This window comes from Arabidopsis lyrata (genome assembly GCF_000004255.2).
Source record: "Arabidopsis lyrata subsp. lyrata unplaced genomic scaffold ARALYscaffold_4, whole genome shotgun sequence".
Taxonomy (NCBI): Eukaryota; Viridiplantae; Streptophyta; class Magnoliopsida; order Brassicales; family Brassicaceae; genus Arabidopsis; species Arabidopsis lyrata.
The window spans coordinates 5,987,683-6,010,458 of NW_003302552.1; the positions used below are offsets into that span (position 1 = coordinate 5,987,683).

The window sequence follows — 22,776 nt, forward strand, 5'->3', positions numbered from 1 at the left end:
AACTGACCCAAATTAGGAGGTACCCAATCGAACCGGAACCAAAAAATACTCGGACTTCGACTACTATAACCGAAGAATTTGTATCTAGTCCGAACCGAACCGAGAATCAAATTGTTCTCCGAACATATCTTAAACTAGATTTTAACCCACGGTATACCGTATGACGATTTTATTTTTAAAATGAGTAAATTTTAAAATTTAATGGTTATATATTACATATAAAAGTTTACAAATTGTATTATTTTCTAAGACATATATATTTTATAATTTACAATTATTAAATAACGGTATACCAAAGAATAATTTTTGTTTTATACAATTTTATTTTAATCATGATCATTCGATATGTCTAATATTGGTGGTGTTAAAAAATAATAAAATGAAGATTTAACCCGTATTGAAGCAGCGGGTTAATGATGTTTAATTTTTTTTGATTCAAACCCATCTCGTCATATAGCCATGTCCTGCAATATAACCGTCCCGTGTTATTTTAACTCCTTATATATGTTCAAATGTTCTTAATATTATAAACTTTTTATTGATTTTAAATATATAAATTATAATATTTAAAAGGCAATTGACAAAAATAGCACCAAAAAAGTTTTTTTTTCCGAAATTAGCACAACATTTCTAAAATTCCACAAATAGCACTCTAAACTTTAACTAAATAGAAAATGAGAGAAAACACTAACCTAATATTAAATTAAATTAAAATTTCTTTTAAATATTAGAAATATATACCCTAAAATGGATATAGGGAACCCAAATATAATACCACAAACTAATATTAAAATGAATCAAAATCTCTTTTAAGTGGTAGAAATATATACCCTACATGAAATAAGGAACCCAAACATAATAAAATAAATTCAATATTAAAATAAATCAATATCTCATTAAAATGGTGGAAATATACCCTAAATTAAAAATAGAGAACCCAAATATAATATTTAGAATTTCTTTTGGTTGAATAGTTTTTATATAAAAATTTTGGTATTATTGAAAAAAATAAACTATTGAAACAAAAACTTAATAGTGCTATTTTTGGAATTTTATTAAATGTGTGCTATAATTGTCCATAAAACTTGTTTTAGTGCTATTTTGGAGAATTTCTCTATTTAAAACTTCTTGAAAACTACTCACGCTATATAACCCCGTCTCGCAATATAACTCGTCATGTGTTATTGTAACTCTTTATATATGTTCAAATGTTCATATTATTATAAATTTTTCTATTCATTTTAAATATATGAATTATATTATATAAACACTTTTTAAAAATCTAAAATTAAATATATGCAATAAAATTAAGCAGTTAAACTAAAAACCGAATTAAACGGTCTTTTTAAATTTGGATGTTTGTTAAGTTAAGCTTTTTATTCATTCGGATTTGAATTCATTTTGATCTTATTTATAATATGATTCTGAATCATTGTCCAAATATTTTAGCCAATATAGGACGTTGAATACACACATTTTTCATCAATTGGGTAATATATATCCGTTTTAAAATATTGAATCACAATATATGTAGAAAAAATAATTGAGATTTTTTAACTTTATGTATTAAATAGTTAAAAGAAAGTTTAAACAAAGATGATAGGAGAACCGTAATTTTAAATCTTAACTAAATCTTCTAAATATTTATATTTTTAAACATAAAATATCCTGTTCACAATTTCGGATATGTTTTGAGCAGATCCAAAGAAAAATATAGAATATCCGGTGTAAGTTCTGAAGTAAATTTTGTATCGGATTGGGTACCAAAACCTCGGATAAATTTTTAACCCACCCGGTACAAAATGTATTTCAAAAATACTAGTATACATATAAGTACATATATATATACACAAAATATTAGGTATATAATAATATATATTTATTTTTTTGGTATTTTTGGTTAATTTGGATAGTTTTGGATAATATAATTATAAAACATTTCTGTGTTTTTGGATTTTCTAACTATATTTAGGTAAATTTGGGTAAAAAATAATCAATTTGAATTGCATCTTAAAGTTTCACTTTTCGATAACTTTCCTGTTTTCAATATAAATTCCAGAATTGACACGAACAGGAAAAAACCAAAAATTTTAAATACCAAATGAGAATTACTTTAGAACCCAAAACCCAAAAACATAATTTATGTTCAAACATTGTTTGTGGTCGGACAGTCTAACCAATAGGGTTATTGGCCCAGATTTTAAAAGTTTGTTCTGGTAATAAGCCCATGTGTCAGATCTTTTCTTCTCGAACTTTAATTTAAAAAGCAGTTTGAAATTAAAAACTTCGACTGTTCGCTTCATAGACTGGTTGGTTTTGAGTCAACGGCACGCATGCTTCACTTAAGAATAAATTACAGATTATGTCCTTTTTTGCACAGTTTGTAGGAATTGCCATTTTTGGGGTTGTGCTTTGACGAGATTACCCTCCGCGACTCTTCGTCATCAAACTTTTTTTTTTCGTTTCACCCGTGCATTTACTTCAGCTGGCCGAGAAAGAAGTCAGACAAACGTGTAGCCATAACTCTCTGTTTAAAGCACAGTACATCATTACTTTCCCTCTCCCCTTTGCTTTCTCCATCGTCTGCGAACACAGAGAGCTCACCGCCGGATCGTCCGTTCCGGCGTAAAATTCCTAGATCTAAAATTCATCGGCAACGCTGCAGCTGGTAATTTAATCGAGCTTTACTGTTCTCTCCATGTCGCCATTGCTTGCTCGCTTCCGCATCGCTTCTCTGTTTTTTTTGCATGTTCCATATACCTATCTACCTCGCTTCTCTGTTGTTTCCGTTTAGGATATGTGGCTTTTTTTTTGTAAAACTTTAGTTTCCTGCCGACTATCTTGCTTAAACAGTCCATCAATTTCCTCTGTAGTTTCTGTCTTAGTTCAACATTTCAACCCCAAAAATGACATTACTTTGATCTGTAGGTTCTCGCTTTCTTCAATGGGTTCGCTTGGATCTGGAGCTTCTCCCTCTGTTGAACCTGGTTTGTAATTCTGCGACATGTCCCCCTCTCTTTTTTTCCCACTTACTATTGTTTACATGTCTACTTGTTTTTGGTCACCTTGGATTTTAGGCTTTACCATAAGTGTGCACATTTCTGCTTGGGTTTAGTTGAGACATACCTCTTAGGGTCTAGTTTCCTATAGGGTTTGGTACTGTCTATATTTCTGCTTGGGTTTAGTTGTCCCATGGCTCCTAGGGACTAGTTTCCTATAGGGTTTAGTACTGTCTATATTTCTGCTTGGGTTTAGTTGTCCCATGGCTCCTAGGGTCTAGTTTCCTATAGGGTTTAGTACTGTCTATATTCTGCTTGGGTTTAGTTGTCCCATGGCTCCTAGGGACTAGTTTCCTATAGGGTTTAGTACTGTCTATATTTCTGCTTGGGTTTAGTTGTCCCATGGCTCCTAGGGTCTCGTTTCCTATAGGGTTTGGTACTGTCTATATTTCTGCTTGGGTTTAGTTGTCCCATGGCTCCTAGGGACTAGTTTCCTATAGGGTTTAGTACTGTCTATATTTCTGCTTGGGTTTAGTTGTCCCATGGCTCCTAGGGTCTAGTTTCCTATAGGGTTTAGTTCGGGTTTTATATACCCTCTGCTCACTGTTTTTATCTTTAATGTTTGTTGTTTCTTATTATTTCAGGTGTTCTCCCTAAAAGAATTTTTGCTGTTGATTGCTACCCTTCTCATGCAGTTCGTATCAATTCTTATTCAAAACCTAAGTACCTGCTTGAGATTTTGAATGTTCTGCAAGGTATGCCAGAGTTGGAGACTCTGCTGTCCTCTCCTCTTGGTTCCCTCTTCTCTCTGCCTGTTCGTCAATGTTCTTTTTCTGGCCAACTGGTTCATCAGATGCTCTGTAGACAGTTGCATACAACCAATCCTTCGGAAATGTGGTTTGTTTTTGGTGGTCAGCCGTTGCGATTTTCGCTAAAGGAATTTCATGATGCCACTGGGTTGTCTTGTTGTGATTTCCCTCCGCAGTCAGAACTCGAGGCTGCAACAACTCATGCTGATGGTTCTTCACCTTACTGTATCAATTAATTGGAGGTACTCCTGGTGCTGTCACAGTTAAGGAACATCTTGCCCGCCTTAAACAGGAGCCTACTATGCCCAGTTGGCGTAAATTCAGGCTTTGTCTGGTTGTTATTGTAGAAGGTATTTTACTTTGTCGCTCTCAACCAGTTAAAGCATCTGTTGAAGTTGTTGAAATGGTGAAAGACATTGCATTCTTTCTTAAATATCCTTGGGGAAGACACTCCTTTCACCGAATTCTGCGCACTGCCAAAGTTGGTTCATATATACTCGACACTGCCTCCCTTGTGGCCAAGCTTAGACAATCCTCTGTTGCAATACATGGTTTTCCTCTTGCAATTCAGCTGTTTGCTTTCAAGTATGTCCCGTTGCTTCTTAAGTACTTGCCTCATGCTGAAGAAGAGTTTAATTTCCTTGACCAAGTCATTCCTCGTCTTCCTAAGTGCAAGTCATACCATTCTTCAAACATTCTGCATGTAGAATATTCACGACATGTGTGTCCTTCTTCTTTCACTGTCCCTTACTTATTTTTTTCCTATTTCTTAATAACTAATTTTTTCTTTCCTTTCTTCAGCTGCTTGTTTTGCCTCCACCGCCAGCTGATGCTGCCTTTCTCGCGTCTCCGCATTGTGACCCAAAGGTTAAACAGTTAGAGGGCCTTATTGCATCATCTTTTAACTTTGATAAATCTATTTGGCCTAGTGGTGATAGCTCTCTGCCATCCCTAAGATGTTCCCGAAAACGTAAATGCAACCATTGCCAGTCTGATAGCTCAAGTTCTGCTGAAGAGACAGATGTCAAAAAGGTTAAGCGGGGTCTGCGGTCTCGTTCTAAGTTGAAGGTTAAACGCTCTCAGACACTGCATCCAAAAAATCAAAAAACTTTGAAAGTATCTCTTCTTGCTGAAGTTCGCGATCTTATTGACAACACTCTCCCTGATAATACAGTTGCCTCAGCGACTGTTAATGTTACTTCTCCTGTTAATCGTGCATGTTCTTTGCCTCGGCGTGTCACACGATCTCGTTCTAGTGCCATGTCTGTCGAATCAGTTGCCAACTGTTCTACAGCACCGAAAAAAGGCTCTGATCCTTCTGCTAACCTCTCAGCTTCAGGTCATACTGTAACTGACTCAGCCCATGCCGTGGTCTCTTCTCCCATCATAACTCGCTCTTTATCAACTGTTTCCTCTCAAGGTTGTACTGCTTTTCGCAATTGCCCCACTGCTAGTCCTTCTAATCAGGTAAGGGTTATCTTGCTTCTCTTTTGCAATGCATTTCGGAACTGCTTCTACTAATTTTTGGTTTTTCTTATCTAGCCTGCTTCTCCTGCCGTCAGTGGTAACCATGTTCCTGCTGTTTCATCTCTCTGTCGAGACAATATAGTGCTTACTCAGGTTATTTAATGGTTACCAATTGTTCTGCTTTCTTTGTTACCTTTCATCTTGCGACAATTGTACTCACCGAATTTTGCTTGTTTTGTTTATGTAGAAAACTTGCCGCATTCCATCTTTGCTTCATGAAGCTGCGAAGTTCACCCTCAAAGCCTCCTCCATTCCTTCCGCCAGTGATCATGTCCCTCCTTCTAACCATGCTCTGGAAGTGTCAAACTCTCATCGTCCTCATCTCTCACCCTATTTGTCCACTACACCAAGGGTTAGTTGTTATCTGCTGGTACTAATTGTGTCTTACCTGTTACACAGTCGGTTTACTTCTTTTCTTGGTTTTTTTCCCAGGTTGTCCCAAAGGATAACAAAAAGCTGCTTCCAAACCAGGTTAGTACATCATCCACACAATTGAGAGATGTATGTGCCATCGACAGTTCTTCGGGACCTACTCCTTTGTCCTCACCTGTTAAACATTTGCCCCAACGTACTTCCCAGAAAACAATTACAAGGAGCCAAGCTCGCACTGCTTCACTTCCTCCTGCTAAGTGTACTCAACAGCTACTGGTTTATGGGCCTGCTATGAATCTTCGTAGCAAGAAACAAGCCCCCAAGCCTCCTGTTGGTTCCAGTTCTGAATACATATTAAGTACACTTGAAGCTATAAACTCTCCGACTGTTTCAAAATTTTTACTGCAACTTTCAAAGTTTCAGGGCAGGTGCAGCCTATTCTGCAACCCTAACGCCTCAGTTAACTGTCTCTACTATACCATATTATACATTCCTCCTCTTACCATGTTTCTTTTGCAGTGAATACACTATAAATGGTCAGAGATACCCTGCTGCCTTCTTCTCTGACATATCTAAGCCTCAAAACTGGGTTTCAAGCTTGGTCAGTCTCATCTTCTGCACATCCCATTAGTATTCTTCATTTCAAATCTTAAGAGTCTCTTCCATACTTTTTACTGACATTTTTCTCTTCTTACCATTGTTTTCCATTGCAGCACATTGCTTGCATTGTCAGCTTCCTTTGGAAAAAACATGGTCCGCACCTTGCATCACGGAGAATTACACTTCTGGACTCCATGTTCACTTCCATTATGAGCAACAAATTTACGAGTTTCAGCCAGAACCTCAATACATCTGCCTATGCTTGGAACCCTCTTCTGATTGCCTATGCTCGTGGTGTAGTAGATGGCCGTCCTTCTCAGTTGGCATGGCTCAAAGATGTTGATATTGTCTACATGCCCATGAATTGGGGAAAGCGACACTGGGTTGCCTTAGCCATAGATCTACGTCGTGGTCATATTGACATCCTTGACCCCTTTGAAGACTGCACTCCTGAAAGGAAGGTCGTCTCATACATGTCTCCTATGGCTCAAATACTTCCTTCTTTGCTTCAGTCTCTATCTACCGATGTCCCTGCTACTTGGCCATCAACTGGCTTCACATTCATGCGAGTCCCTAGTCTTGCGCAAAATGACCGAGGTGGCGACTGTGGCCCCATGTCTCTTAAATTTATTGAACTGCACTCACATCAGCTCACTTTGCCGCTTCAGCACCTTACACAGAAGCAGGTTGATAGCATCAGAATGCACTACGCCATGGATCTCTATGGGGAATATGTGTCCTTCTCTTGAATTTTTTCCTGTCTCTATTGCTATTTTCTTTCGTGTACCAATGACTTTACACTTCCTCTCCTTAACCTCTGTTCCTATGCTCTGCTTCTACTACATTCCCCATACTGTTTTACCTCTTCTCACATGTAACTATTTTCCTTCGTAACTAAGTTGCGTTCCTTGTATTATGACAATGGTTTATGGTTTTAGCTCATGTTGCAATATACCTGATTTTTCTTGCCATAAATGTCAGAGCTCCTCACCCACTTAGCTATTAAACATTTATTTGCTTGCTACCAGTGCCTCCATGTTTTGCCTTTAAAAACAGATAATCATTCACACTTTCCTTCTACCACAGAAGAAATGGAAAAACTGGACATCAACATTGCTCTAGATATTGTCTCACGTGTTGGTGAGGATTCGTTTAAGGCTCTTGGGGGTATGCTGCTGGCTTCGAAATTCTACCACTATCTCGCATCTCATCCTATTGTTCTCAACAATGTCAGCCTTCAACCCTTCCTTGCAGATGCAAGCCTTATTAACGAAGACTCTATTTATCGTCCATTCTTCCGCCTATGTTTGGACTCTCTTAATCCAACTGCTGCCTACCTTGAAAGCATCCGCCTTGCTACAAAACTTGGGCGTGCTGAAGATGCTCTTCGGTTGTTATACTCCTCTGGCAATAGTCCACCTCAAGCCTGGTTCTCACGGGCATTATTAGAGGTTTGCCTCGGCTTTTACCAAGAATCAATTGCCACAATTGATAGCTTCATCTCGTCTGTTGGTTCATTCCGTCAAGCTGATGCTATTGGTAGCACTGTCTTCCGGCACATAATGCAAATTGGTCCAGTGAAGATTCGTTCGCACGCCAACACTTGGCACTATGGTGACATCCCTACCTGTTTTGCTACTAGGTGCCGCATTGACAGACGTTGCAGGCAGTGTTTTGTATTGGTTTAGTGTTATGTACCTCCTTCTTTGTTAATCTCTTTTCAAGATCTTATTCCTAAATCTTTTTTTTCTTTTTCATTTTTGTATCTTGTATGTGACAGTTCCAGTAAAAGCAGTTCCTGTATCTACACCAACGCTTACACATTCTGGTTTCCATATCAGTTGCTAGTTTCAAGGCACTTTACACTGTCACTTTTCCTTGACACAACACGCAAGGGAACACACAGCTTTTAATTACCACTTGCTGCTACTGTGCCACCTATATCACTTAATGTATGTCATTGCACGCTTACTCCCCACCTGCATTTCAACTCCAAATACGTTCCCTCTCTTGCCTCTAATTCCCTATTTAATCACTGTTGTTCTTTCTTTCTCCTGCAACCTCAGAAACGCAAACTCCAAAAAAATGAACATTATTCCACATCCTCTGCTTCTTGACATTGTTCGGCGTCTCTCCCAGCATGGTTTCAGAGAGTTAGGTTCTTTGGTAGCTGCTGGACCCGAGTGTATGGCCCTTGCCTTTGACGAGACCGTCCTTGCTGATGTCGATATTGATGAATTCGTCTTCGCACCACATCTGGCAAATATTGGTTCTGTCTACAGGCCGTTCTTTTTACGGTGTTTGGACGCTGATAATCATTCTGCCCAGTTCGTTGAAGGCTTACGCCTTGCTGCTGAAGCAGGTCCTTCCCAGCTATCAATTGATCTGTTAGGAGCTGCTGCTCCACACATGATATATGCTAGGTTTGCCTTGGGAATTGTTCTTGTTTGTTGTGGTTCTTTTGACCAAGGTATGGTGGTCATGGAATCATTTTTTAATCTTCTTCCTAACATTCCCGAAGCAGTTGAGATTGGTGAAATGTTTCTACATCAAGTTACATCCCTGAGATTACCAAGGAGTGGTCGTTATGACAATACCTTTCGTTTTGGTCCTGGTCTGCCTAGTTGTTTTCTGAACAATTATACGGTGTTTTCCCTTTGTCGTCGATGTTTTGTTTACATGTATGCAACTTGCTTTCGCGATCTATGCTAACTACATCCTATTCTCTACCTTGTACTCACCCAATAAATAAAGTACCTGCTGTTTTCCTTTTACACCAACAGAAGCCTTTTTCCATTAATACTTTAAGGGACATACATGCGTAGTTTGTTTGAGCATCAGATTAATATATGGGAGATTTGCATGTTAAGGCACTTCGAGAGAAAGATATTAGACTTTAGACACTTTATAAAGTAGAGGCACTTTATCATTATTTCGGAGACAACGTATGACGCTTCTGCCCCTCCGTAAAACAAATAAACACAAACTTTACATTAATTCATGTTTTAATATAGATAACTATACCCTAGACCATACTTTGTTAACCCAAGCAACAAAGTGTATACCCTAAAACCAAATTATACAATCCCTAACTACTACTACTTTATATTAATTCATGTTTTAATATAAATAACTATACCCTAGACCATACTTGGAGAACCCAAGCAACAAAATCTAAACCCTAAAACCAAATTATACAATACCTAACTACTAGTAGACCATATTTAGAAAACCCAAGGGAAAACCGTTCGCTTGGTTTCTGATTATCCCAGTTGGTGATGGACTGTTTTGTTTGGACAACCAATAAATAAAACTATACCCTAGACCATATTTCGTAAACCCAAGCGAAAATATTATAATTTCGATTTTAACATCATAGGAATACGAAAACTAATAATACTAAAATATAAACAATTATTGAAATTTTATAGAATTTTCAATATAGAAAACTATACCCTATACCATATTTAGTAAACCCAAGGGAAAATATAATAAATTCGATATATACATCATAGGAATACCAAAACTAATAATACTAAAATATAAACAAGTATTGAAATGTTATAAAAATTTCAATGAAGATAACTTTACCCTAGAATATATTTAGTAAACCCAAGGGAAAATATATTAATTTCTATTTATACATCATAGGAATACCAAAACGAACAATATTGAAATTTTATAAATTTTTCATAAAGATAACTATACCCTAGACCATATTTAGTTAACCCAAGTATATTAAACGTAAATGTGAAATTCATATATTATTAAAACCTTGTATAGACACTTTTTTTTAACTAAACTTCTATAATACTCACTAATAATTATAAACCGTTCGCTTGGTTTCTGATAATCCTAGTTAGTCGTGGACTGTTGTGCTTGGACAACGAAACTCGTATCTATAGACGCAACGGTTCATTGATAATAAAAAGTAACCATTGCATTCAATATTGATCCTTATTTTTGGCTTTTTCGTATTCATTGTCTTTTAGAGTTCATTGAATATAGGATAAACTATTAGAGACTGTACATACATCCAACTATGTTCGTGGCTTTCAGACTTCCAATGTTTTTTATATTATATATTAGTTACCCCTTTTTCTCGCCAAAGATAGACTTTACACATAAAAAAAATAGATAAAATAACCAAATCTTTCTGTCTCCACCATCTCGAAGAACTAGGGATTTAGGTTTTGCAATTCGATATGGGTCATTACCACAGTCTTTACGAGTTGTCACCTGTGATAACGGGATGAACGATCTGTGTTATGGTGCTTAGGGTTTACAAGAAATGGATCAATCAATCCTCGTTCCAACTTCGCTTGGTGTTGGTCGATACATCGGTAAGTTATCTACTGTGTCATGTGTAATTTTATCTCTCAATTTATCATAATTACTTAACATGCAATTCACAATTGTTTATTAAAGGGCACCCAAATTGAGGCAATAATCGATCGGAGTTTTTCTAAATTTTACTATGAAAAAATCAAAGAAAATCAGTGGAAAACCATAACAACATTCCGTGTTCGCCCTAACTCGGAAAAAGTTAGAGCGACCTCTCATACTTATGGGATATGGTTCGTCGATGAAACTTGTGTCACATCTGCTGATCCTAGAGAAACTGTCCTCTTTAATAATTTCACACCTTTCGACTACATTGTTGAGGACACTGTCCCAACAAATACATTGATTGGTAATTGGAATTCCCTTTAATTTAAACTTAGTCTTCACATATGTTTAAACGCTTGTACCGATCATATTAATCTTTGTGTATTTCAGATATAATTGGTGCTGTCGTCTATGTTGGTAGCCTGACCAATAACGCTCCGGATCGTGCTGATATCAATGGATACAGAATTCCTTTCAAACTCATGGATAGGAAGTAATTATACAATAAATATATATATCCGTTAGGAATTATTTCATCGTTTCCTACCTAATTTGTGTTTATATATGTTAAAATTATATTTTTGATATTTTCAGCCATGTAGTACTGAGATGTGAGGCAACTGGGCAAACCGCCCTAGACTTTGACAGTAGCTACCGCAGATTAGGTCATCCGAATATTATTCTTGCTCTAGCTTGGTGGAGGATTGATAGGTATGCAGCAAGGCCGGAAAGTGTGAGGATTGTTAGCCATGGGCCTATATCGAAAGTTTATTCGGAGCCAGATATTGAAGAAGTGAAAGAGATCAAAATGGTGGTCGATTAACTTATCCAAAAGCTAAAAATAATATTCATGTCTCTCTTAAGATGATTGGTGAATGTTTTTGTTAAACTTTTTGTAAGGATGTACTCTGATGTAATATCTAACCCTTATTCTATCTCCCTTATATGTAGTTATGTATTAAGTTTTTGATAAACCTTTGTTTATTATGTGGCCTTTTTAATGATTATGTAAGTTTACATTATCCATATAACTTGTTCAAATCCTATCAGAGATGATATACTTGCTACTACTACTTTATATTAATTCATGTTTTAATATAGCCTAAAACCAATAGAAAAGGTTATGGATGGCTTACTATCTGTATTATTAGATAAAATTAAAATAACTTTCTAATTTTTTTGTAAAATTAGTTATGATTCATAAATACTAATTATTATATAAGTATAAAATTTAAATAAGTTGTTATTTTTCCTATGATTCAAGTCTCTAACTTACTAAATATTCAATGGACATGGATGGATTACTAGATTTATTTTTAGATATTAGTACATAATTTACCCTTAATTATTGGAGTTATATGTTATAGTGACCCCCTGTTAAGAGTGACTGTGTTTTGTGAACTGAAAACCCTATCGAGTTGATCCAGATGGACGATATACTTTGGCTATATAGACTTGGACACCTTATTAACAATGTAGCTAATTAGGTCAACTCATATGTTAAATATATGATATATTATTTGTGCGGGAAATTTCCCCCCATAATGATTTAAACTTTTCACTGTTAACTCTTCTTTAGTAATGGATTGGGTTTTAGATTAGTTATTGGGATAATTAACAAGTACACATAATCAAGAAACCATTTTGTTTATAATTATACAAACAACATAATTTATTAAAAAGGTTTGTATTTTTCAAAGTCGTAGAGATGTCCAAAAATAAGTATCCATATCACATAACATATTGTGAATGGAATGAGTTAAGGTGTCCAATACTAAAAATCCACGTTTAAAAATATTTATATTTAAAACGGCGTCGCATATAATCAAACCTCCCCCAAACACGATAATCTGGAGCTTTTCTTTCCGAGATTTTTTTCCATATATAGATTCTGATATTCCGGAGTAGGAAACACGATGTCGTCATGCGAAAGTGGAGGTGAGTAATCTATAATTTAAATGGTAAAAAATTTGGAAAAAGCTATTATCGAGATAAATGATGATATCTTTTTGATCTGGTGTAGGAGTGAGCAACCTGTCCTCTCACACCGTGAGTGGAATCCCTCGGCAATGTACATGTGGCCAATTATCTGTGATGAAGACTTCAAAGACCCCGAAAAATCCTGGTAGACTCTTTCATTGTTGTCCTTACGGATCGGAGGAGGTAAGCAGATAAGCAACATCAATAGGAAAATCTGATTTATTTGTTAACATTTGATTAAAATTTTGTTTTGCCAAATATAGAGTAAGAATCATTTGTTTAAGTGGACCGACATATCCATGGTTGAAGAGATGGAAAGTGTTAAAAGGGTGGTTAAGACTCTGGAAGAAGACTTGGAAGTGATAGAGAAGAAATTCAAAGAATTTGAAGATTTTAAGGAACAAACACAGAAAGAGATTGAAGGTCTTAAGTGTGGACTGTTGCTATGTGGGAAAGATAGAGAAGATATTTGTGTGAAGAACAAAGTATTTATCTTTGGTGGTTTAATCATGGCTTTCGGATTCTATGTATTATTCAGTTGAGAGTAGAGTTAGTAGATTTAAGTATGAAATGTAATGTATGTGTGGGACTACTTATTCTATGAATTATGTTTCCATTATGTTTCATCCGACTCAAGTAATCCGATTTGTTAAGACTCAGTTCATGTGAAGGATAATAGATAAGAATAATCCCATGAATTTCAGAGAAAATAATAGTTTGGGTACAGAGTACATAATAAAGAAAGGAAAACCAGAGTAGGTGCCAGTATCCACAGGAATATAGTAGGAAAGAAGGGAAATGATGGTTACGATTACAGAGAAAATTATAGTTTGGGTACAGAGTACATAATAAAGAAAAACAGAGTAGGCGCCAGTATCCACAGGAATATAGTAGGAAAGAAGGGAAATGATGGTTACGATTACAAACAGAAACTTGGGAAACATGTAGACACTAGGCAGCAAAGTCAGATGCATAAACAGGACAGACAAGATGCTCATAAATATCCATTGCATATTGACGCCTGAAAGAGTCAACGTGTTTGTCAGTGATTTTCTCCATTTGATCTGGGAGTTTATCGCTTGCCATTATCTCAAGAAATTTCATAGCAACCGGGCCACAGTCACCAGATCTAACATTCTTGTATACACCATGTATTCGCCTCCACAGGAAAGGTTTTAGTCCATGGTTCTGGGAACATGCGGGCTTACAGTACCTCTGGATGAGGTGTGGCAAAAGGGTAACAAGAGGCTCGATAAATTCTTTAACTTTTTCCTCCGAATTGAGGTCAGTATTTGGGTCGAGAATTTCAACTTCCCAGACTCCTAGATTGATTGAAAGGCCTACCCAGTGGGAAGAATTCCAGATCATAGGTACGTAAATGGTATCAATGTCTGTGAACCACTCGGTGGTGGGGCCAACAATAAAGCGTTTCATGGGATCGGACCAGCGGACGCGAGATTTTATTTTTGCTGCTTTGAAAGATTTGTATTTTCCTTGTAAATGGTTAGCAAACCATGGTTCAACAAAAGCAGCACGCTGTGTGGCAAGTCTTGTTGCAAGCCTACTAGAAAGTAACTCCACTAAAACCTCCATGTGCTGTGGAAAGAAAGGCTAATATATTATTATCTCTGAGTACTGGCTAAATACAGAACTATGAGTAGAAAATAAAATATAGTTACCAGAGTTGAAACCCAATTTTGAGGTTTTGCAAGCTTGAGGAGGAATGAGTTGGGAAATAGGAATCCAGAATCCGTAACATGTTCCATGAGAGGAGTAACAAGGATAGTTTAGGTGCCTTAATGACCACATGTGAGGATTGAAGAAAAAAATTACAGTGTATGCATACGTATTAGGAGCTGATGAAAGGGTATCCAAAAAATGGGCATAATCTGTCTTTTTAGGAGTGGTAAAAGTTGGTATGCCTCCATTTTTGGTTTTGATAAAAACTCAGCTACAAGAATAGACTCAGGTTCCGAAAGAATAGGTTTTTCTCTCGCTTGTGCTGGTGATGAATCTGAAACATCAACTAAATCCTCTTCTATAGGGTCTGATGTGTTAGACAGTTGCGAGTTATTATCCTGGAAGATAAAATAAAATAAGCAATCATAATACTGTTAGATTAAAAAGACCAAATTAGGAGGAAACAAAATAGAAAGTACATATGAAAGACTAACAATGGAATATTCTTTGTCCTGCAGATAAAAGAGAAATTGAATTTTAAAAGTCAATATCAATATAAACTTGTTCTATTTATAAAAGGATAAAATTATAAGTAAACCTGATTATCCACAATGTTTTGTCCATCAATGTTTTCTCTTAAGAAGATTTTACCCTGCACCAATATGGAAAACATTGTAAAGTTAATGGGATTAAATGGTAAGAAGTAAAGAATGACTGAAATAGTTCATAGGCAGAGATAATATGTCCATACCTCAGTTGGGGATGATTGGTTGCTTATCTCTGATTTGGATGTGGTATCAAAAACAGGATCCCCCACCAATACCAATGCCTACAAACATAAATAATATAAATCAAGAAGGCATTTATACGGCGACCTCTATAATAAGGGTATGAGAAGTTTTAAGGTAGACCATATTCAAATTTGCTTGAGAAATTACTGTATCAGGGGTATGAACAATCTTTACGTGGTCCTGTGAGTATAAGTAGAAATACACATAAGAATTTGGGAATTGGTATACAAAAAACTTTAAATACACGTCATACAATACTGGCAAAGTTTAAGAGAAGAGAAGACCTGCAGTGGATTATCTTCAGAGATTGGTTGCATAGGTGTATCAATAATTTCCTGAGATGCAATAACACTAACCAATGTTTCCTGAGTGTATTAGCAAAAGGAAAATGGTCAAATAGATAAGTCAAAACAAGTATCCATTAATTCCTGACCATTATAACAAGACACACTCGGAAACTACTATCTGTTTTTGAAGGTATACCTTTATTGGGACATCTTCAGCAAATACCAAAGGCTGCAAACAACAAATAAATCAAATAACTATCAATATTATACTGGAATGGGATCATAATCAATGTGCTTAACCTGTAAGAATAGTTAGGTTGAACTGTTAAACAAGAGAGAAAAAAAACTGGAATGGTCGCAAGATGTATATGTGTGCAATTATACCTTGGAGCAAGATGGATTGTATTCGTTACCGTCGAGAGCAGAATGGGTATTAAAACCAAGGGAATCTTTGTTGGCAGTGTCATAAATGGGATTTCCTTGATGTGTATCAGGCTTATTAGGCTCTTCTGATGGGAGTGGGGTAATCAAGACATCCATGGGGTCAGCACCAAGCACCTGATTGTCATATGTGAAGCAATGATTAATTAAAGGGTAATTTTAAAGAGTAGCAATAAACCAGAACACATACCGGGGTTTTAAATGTCGTTCTTTCAATGGAGTCCTCGACAAAACCATCAACCACATCATGGATGCCCAACTGGCCAGGATACCCAAATACCTCCCGGTATTGTTTCCAGTTGTGCTGAACACCATCACCAACCAATATATCTCCAGGAGATTGAGGTGCGACATCCGATATATTGAAATTCTTTGGATTGTGGTTGTTTAGAAAGGTAAAAAATGTTTAATATTATATAGATATTGTTACACAATAAGTAGGAAACAAAAAAGATATAACAGACATACCTCCATATCCAAATCAGTGTTAGTTTGCTCGAACCCGGAGTTATATGCTGACTGATTGGTGTAGCCTTCATTGTTGTTTGCCATAGGCAAATAATTGTCTGATTGTGATCCGAAATTGTCAGCATTGACTTTGGTTGCGCAGTGATCCTGTAATGTTAAACCACTTTTTATATTAATATTATAGTTATAGTCATAGCTATGTGAGTGGTAGAAGCTATAAACCTCCATAAGAAAGCCTTCATGTATGTGTGGGTTTGATAAAAATTCATTGCTTGAACGATCATTCTGGTAAGAAATAGTAGTTGTTTCCATAAGGTGAGGGGCAAACAGTGTCACTGAAGGAAGGGTAAGATGTATACCTCATTGGACATATCATCCGGAGTGGTCTGAGATTTAACACGAACTTTAGCTTGCGTCATGCGCCTGGATCTAGAGGCATATTCACCACATCTAGAAGAGAGTTTCCTAGAGCGCTTGAATATGATTGCCTTATTTCTTTTTTCTAGCTTCAATACACGCTTTGATAGCTCTGCCACTTGGTTTTTCAGTTCCACCATTAAAGAAGACTTCTCATCATCACATAGAGTTAGAGAAGACCGGCTACGGGTAGCATAGCGATGCTTTGATTTTGGAGACTGAGACTTCACACGTAGTCGCGTGTTAGATTTCTTCTGCCCTGGTTTCTTTTTTCGCTCGACAATGTGCCTTTTATGAACAACTGCGACTTTCTCTTTTGGGATAGAAATGAATGGTAATGAGTCATCACCTCCTGGCCATTCAGATTTATTGAATTTATTTGATCTGAGTATCAGTTCCAACATATAAGCTACTTTCTTGTCTTTCACCTCATCATCCCACTCCCCCCAAGATTTGTCAACATTTTGGCCAAGAAGAATATAAGGATCCACTTTTTCCTGACCAAACAGAAGGGTAAATTGAGTAACAAAGAGGGTATGTAAAGATGAAGATACCAAGGTTGGAAACTTATACCTTCAGGTGGTGCTCAAGAGCGTGTATTTGAGAAAGAGAAATTAATTGTTTTGGCAGAGAGACTTTATTCCAGTGTTGGATAGTCAATGAGGTGGAATCATCAGTGACCAAATCAACCATGCCAGGAATGTTTCGAAATGCTAGGAGTTGCAACGCAAGCGGAAAACCTTTCAGATGGAATGTGATCTGCTGAAGTTGTTTGGCGAAATTCTTCACAGGATCAGTTGACACCAATTTTTTCCCAGTGCCTGATGGTAGAATACACTTCCCGGGTCTCATGGATGCTATTGTCTTCATAAATGACTCTCTACCCCAAGGGAAGGCAAGGAACGCTTCAATATCTGCCAACATCTCAACATATTTAAATGTGGGCCTCCCAGTTTGGTTTGAGGCTATGAGGACACCATCAACAATGAGGAGATACGCAAGCTTAACTCTGTGTTCAGGAGACAAGGGTTTTTTGGGGTTGAGGAGCATTTTAGATACATCACCTAAGGTTGCGTCCTTATCTTTCCCTATTAACTCGTTCCAGTAACAATCCTGCCCTTCAACATAAGATGGCTCACTTTCTGGATCATAGTCCTCTAGAAATTCACCGCAGGGCAAACCAGTTAAAGCACCAAATTCAATTAGGGAAAATCTCAGGGGTTGTCCACCAAACACAGTCCATAATTCATACTTCTGTTTGGTTATCAACTGCCTACATAGCAAAGAATGTATCAGCTTGCAAGAACTAGGGCTTCGACTTACCGGCAAGTCGAAGAGAGGACCGAAGCAAGATTGCAGAATAGTGTCGAATTCCGGTGTCCCATGGAAAATAGACCGGATAAACGAAAGAATGTCGGGTTTACAATAGACATTTAGCCTCGCTTTGGGATAACGATCAGTGGCGAAAAGTCGATTAGGAAGATTTGAATCCCATTCTGAAGAAGGTTGCTTTGAAGTCGAGGCTGCAGTTGGTTTTTGAACTGGTTAATTGCATAAATTAGTTATGAGAACATGAGCATAGGGTTCAATAATCACCTTCCATTAGGGAGATGCGTGGAGTTTCTGATAATGTAAACACTTCGAAGACAATGATGTACAGCACTACGAAAGCGATGAAGTAGGGAAACCGTGCGACGGGGGTGAGTTGACCAAGGAAATGGCGGGTCACATTTGAGCTTTAAACGGGAGAATGAAGAAACGGTAAAGAAGTTGGGAGAAGAAATTAGGGTTTTTTACAGTAGGGGGGAAACCGTAACAAGTGGGGAGGATAGAGACAGAGGCAAACCAGGTTCGGTTTGTTGGAAGAGAAACAGAACCGGCTGTAGAACCGGATTGGAGGGTATAATGGAGATTTGGCAACGTGAGAGTGCCTTCTCCCTTAAAGTGCCTAAAGACACAAATAAGTTGAGGTAAGTGCCTTTTTATGCAATAATTCCTTAATATATTACATGCTTCCATATTACCATAATTCCTATGTACATTTAAGGCACTTTCTTACAAGTTGGTTGTACCCAACTAAACCGAGCTGATCTCCAGCTTCCTATACATTGCCTTGCCCTAAGCCAACGATAAGCCGAAATACAAAAGGGTCTGTCCCCGTCGCTGCTAAACATATGTGTCCATAGGCCATCAACTGGCCACGCCAAAAAAACAATCACTGCAACATAAACTACCGCTTCGTTGGTCCAAAAAGTTATAGTCTCCATCCACACAGCTGCAACACATTGTAACATATTGTTTAGTACATATAACCAATAATTGTACTTCCAACAGAACAAATATATGATATATTTATTTCAGGCATGTACCTTAAGCTGGCATGTTAGAGCAAGTTGCTCTGTTATGACCTTGTTCACCGCAAGTAGAACACTTATGCGGTCCAGTCTTTCGCCTTTTTGCACCCTGCAGAAACATTAGAGACTGTTAGTTCCTAAATTTTTAGTTTTTCTCGGCTATGTAGAAAACATAACTTCCTTCCTTACCGTGTACTGTCCCCTCGAAGGGATCCTTCTTTTCCTTCTCCGACCAGGACCATTCTTATTTTCAGGTGGGATGAACTGTGTTTCTTGCACAGCAGTTGGAATTTCTTCGTCACATTCATTAGGCACAGGGAAGATCAGCTTCTCGTAAGTGGCGGCAAAGACTTTTACCATGTAGTGTTCACCTACCAAAGAAGGTACTTCAACGCGCTTCCTCCTTGCTGCAGCCAAGGCATGACAACAAGGGACTTCCAGCTTTTGAAATTGCAAACAAGTGCAGGTTTTCTGAGCTAAGTCCACATAGTACTGCTTTGTTTTCGAAGCAACTTGGAAACTCCACTCTGACACTGGTTTGACAGCCAAGCCAGCAGACTCAGTGTGGTGGCGGAGGAGTAATGTGTTGACAGCAGGTGTTATCACCTGTCCCATAGCCAGTAGTTTCCTTCCCTTCTCCCTTCTGAAGCAAAACCACTCCATTAACTTTGTTCTAATAGACTCAACCATTGAAACAATTGGTAGTTCAACAATTTTTGCTAATGCGCCATTTAGCGCCTCAGCAATATTGCTACTCATCATGTTGTAGCGTTTAGCTGGACAAAACGCTTGTGTCCAATGCTCAAGAGGAATTGCATCTAGATATGCTGCACACTTTTTGCTTCTCTTCTTAATCTCAGCATACCATTCTTTGTATTCTCCGGAGTTAAAAGCACGAGCTGCTTTACCAACCAGGGCTGAGATGCCTGCGCCAGGTTTCTTAGCCCTAACATTTCTTTCAATGTGCACTGCACATGCTCCATGGAAGGCCTGACTATAAACTTTTCGGAGACCAGCATATATTGACCTGTGCCTATCAGAAACAAGGACTAAATCCTCTCAATCAGGGACAAGAGAGCTGAGTTGCTTGAAAAACCAGGTCCAAGCCAAGTCATTCTCTGCATCCACTATTCCAAATGCTATTGGAAACACTTGAAAATTTGCATCTTGCATGCTTGCAGTCATAAGCACTCCTTTAAACTTGGTCTTTATAGCAGTGCCATCAACAAGTACGACCTTCCTCATGAACTTAATACCTGCAATGCTTGCTCCAAGAGAAAAAAATAGATACTTGAACTGCTTTACAGCCAATCCTCCACCAGTATATTCCAGTTTGTATACAGTTCCTGGATTTCCTTTTTCCAACAAGTACATGTAGACTGCTAGTAGCTTGTAGCTTTTTTCATCACTTCCACGGGTTCTTAGAACAGCAGCTTCCTTAGCATACCATGCTTTCATATAGGTTACAGACACTTTAAGCTCTTGCAGAACTATATCTGGAATATCGCACGCCCTTGGCCCAGGCAATCCGTTAGCATACTTTCCTTTTAGAACCTCTGCGATCACTTTTGCTGAAGCTTGCTTCTCATACTGGGACCTAGCAGTTATTGAACATGTGTGGGTTAGAGTAGCTGTTCGGATGACATAATTCTCTGAGTTCTCTGACACCCTACGAGCAAATACTCTCCATCGACAATGCCGATCAACACAAACAAAGACCGCCCGTGTAGTATCAGATTTGGTCTGCCTGAAATGGAACAACCTTTTAATGGCATATATTGCTAAAGTGTTTTGCAAACTCTCCTTGTCTTTAAACAGTCGACCAATATATATTGCATCTTCTTCAGCAGACACAATGGCACAGCCATCTGTGTTAGTGAGTTGATATATGTCATCAAACACTGGTTCGGCATCTCTTTGTGTATACTCATCATACACATCGTCTAAACTCCCGCCTTCGTTAGCCATAGGAATTGCAGAGGCATCTGGCTCCTCTTGGATACCTATAGGAACATGAACCTCAGAAGCACGGGTTTGGTTGTCTATACTAAAGGAAGAGGAAGCCAGCCCCCCTTGGTTGCTCACAGGAAAAGCACCTTCATAAGACCCGCTTTGGTTAGGCACTGCAAATGTTAGTCCACTAGGCCCACCATGGTTGCCAACAGAAAAGACAGAGGCATAATTTCCACCTTGGTTGTCTAGTGTGTCTACAGGGGAAGCATTCTCTATTATGTTGCCGCTAGAAAACGCAAGGGAATCAGACTCCCCAAAAGTGTGCTCTGAAACACGTAGGTTACCATTCCCTACAAGGCTGCCCTCAGGTAAAACAGCAGGGTCCTCAGTTCGCCTTCCTACATATGACAGAACCACTGCACCTATGTCCTCCTCCACAGAGATTCCATCTTCAGCATTTGGTGCAACTTCAGCTGGTTCAGGCTCCCCTAACTGGAGTAAGGAGGAATTAAAGTCAAAAGCATATTGTCGATCGAATGCCAAGGCCCAGTAATCCTCATCACAAAGCTCATCATCGTCTGTTCCTGACCACAAAAGCCCATCACTGTCAGAATCTTCACTATGGTTACTTAGAATAGCATCCCCACTTTCAGTACATTTCCCTTTCCCCTTACGCATAAGTCGCTCATTTTCTTGCTTCTCGGCTGCTTCAACTGCTCTGACTAACTCTTCTTCCTCTTCTGATGCTAAGGTTTGCTGTCCAGCAGGAACTGTTTCATTGTTCTCTTCACAGTTAGAAGACAGAGAAGGTGTATCTGGATCAGCAAGTCTAATGACACCACTCTCTTTTGTCCCACCGTCTTCAATGAAACCAGGTTCTCTGTCATAACTTGACTGAGTCCATGTTCCATCAGTACTTTCAGGAACAGAGTACATCCTCAATGGTTCTTTGGAAGAAGATGCCTCATTCCCACCAAATAGACGTCTCCTAACTCCACTCAACTTGGTTGCATTACTGTTCTGGTCATCAGGCATGCCTGGGTCAATTGGCATCAACGCTGCGAAAGCCTCTGCAGTGTCAGCTAGACCTTTAGCCTTTTCAGCAGCTACTGAACATTGTTTCCTCAACATGACGCCAACATCATCACTATCTTCAGGTTCAAGAGACAGTAATAGATTAAGATGAACTGCAGTTTCCTTTACAGCCAAGAAGTTTCTCACCCCAATATTACTAGCAATGACGACAGGAGGTCTTGCGTTCACTGCAAATACAGAAAGTTGGCATGGAAGCCAGTAACTTAATTTTGGTTTGAAGCTCAGGCCATCCAATTCAAACTCTTTACGCACACTGCAAATCAGCTCCTCGTACGTCATAGATAGATTCATCCTAATACTGCGCGCAAAACAATCTTTTGCAATATAGAAATCCCAGATACCCTTATCAGAACATTCCCAACTTCCAGCAATCACAAATACAGGAACATCCGCTCCCTGCAAAAAATTATATATATCATAAGAAACCATGTTCAATACCTACTCCTACGCATCCCTAAAAGCAAACTGTCACACTACATGAAAATAAAGAACACGATTACCTGCGGATCCATAACTCTTTTACCGATCTTATTCCTAAACACGCCAAACCTAGATCTGAGATCGAACTAGCAGCAGCAGAACTTTGTTCACAATGTCCACAAGAGGGCAGTCGC

General features: G+C 38.1%; 2 protein-coding genes across 2 annotated transcripts; both read left to right on the plus strand.

Moving 5' to 3' along the window:
* Nucleotides 1-4,090: 4,090 nt before the first annotated feature.
* Nucleotides 4,091-5,383, plus strand: LOC9316830. Its single transcript, XM_021029330.1, has 2 exons — nucleotides 4,091-4,529; nucleotides 4,610-5,383. The coding sequence occupies exons 1-2, from the start codon at nucleotides 4,110-4,112 to the stop codon at nucleotides 5,327-5,329; spliced, it is 1,140 nt and encodes a 379-aa protein (XP_020884989.1). The 5' UTR covers nucleotides 4,091-4,109; the 3' UTR covers nucleotides 5,330-5,383.
* Nucleotides 5,384-12,672: 7,289 nt separating this feature from the next.
* On the plus strand, nucleotides 12,673-13,335 carry LOC110228876. The gene is made up of 2 exons (XM_021027105.1): nucleotides 12,673-12,859; nucleotides 12,940-13,335. Exons 1-2 carry the CDS (start codon nucleotides 12,791-12,793, stop codon nucleotides 13,216-13,218), a joined length of 348 nt encoding a protein of 115 aa, XP_020882764.1. The 5' UTR covers nucleotides 12,673-12,790; the 3' UTR covers nucleotides 13,219-13,335.
* The last annotated feature ends 9,441 nt before the right edge of the window (nucleotides 13,336-22,776 follow it).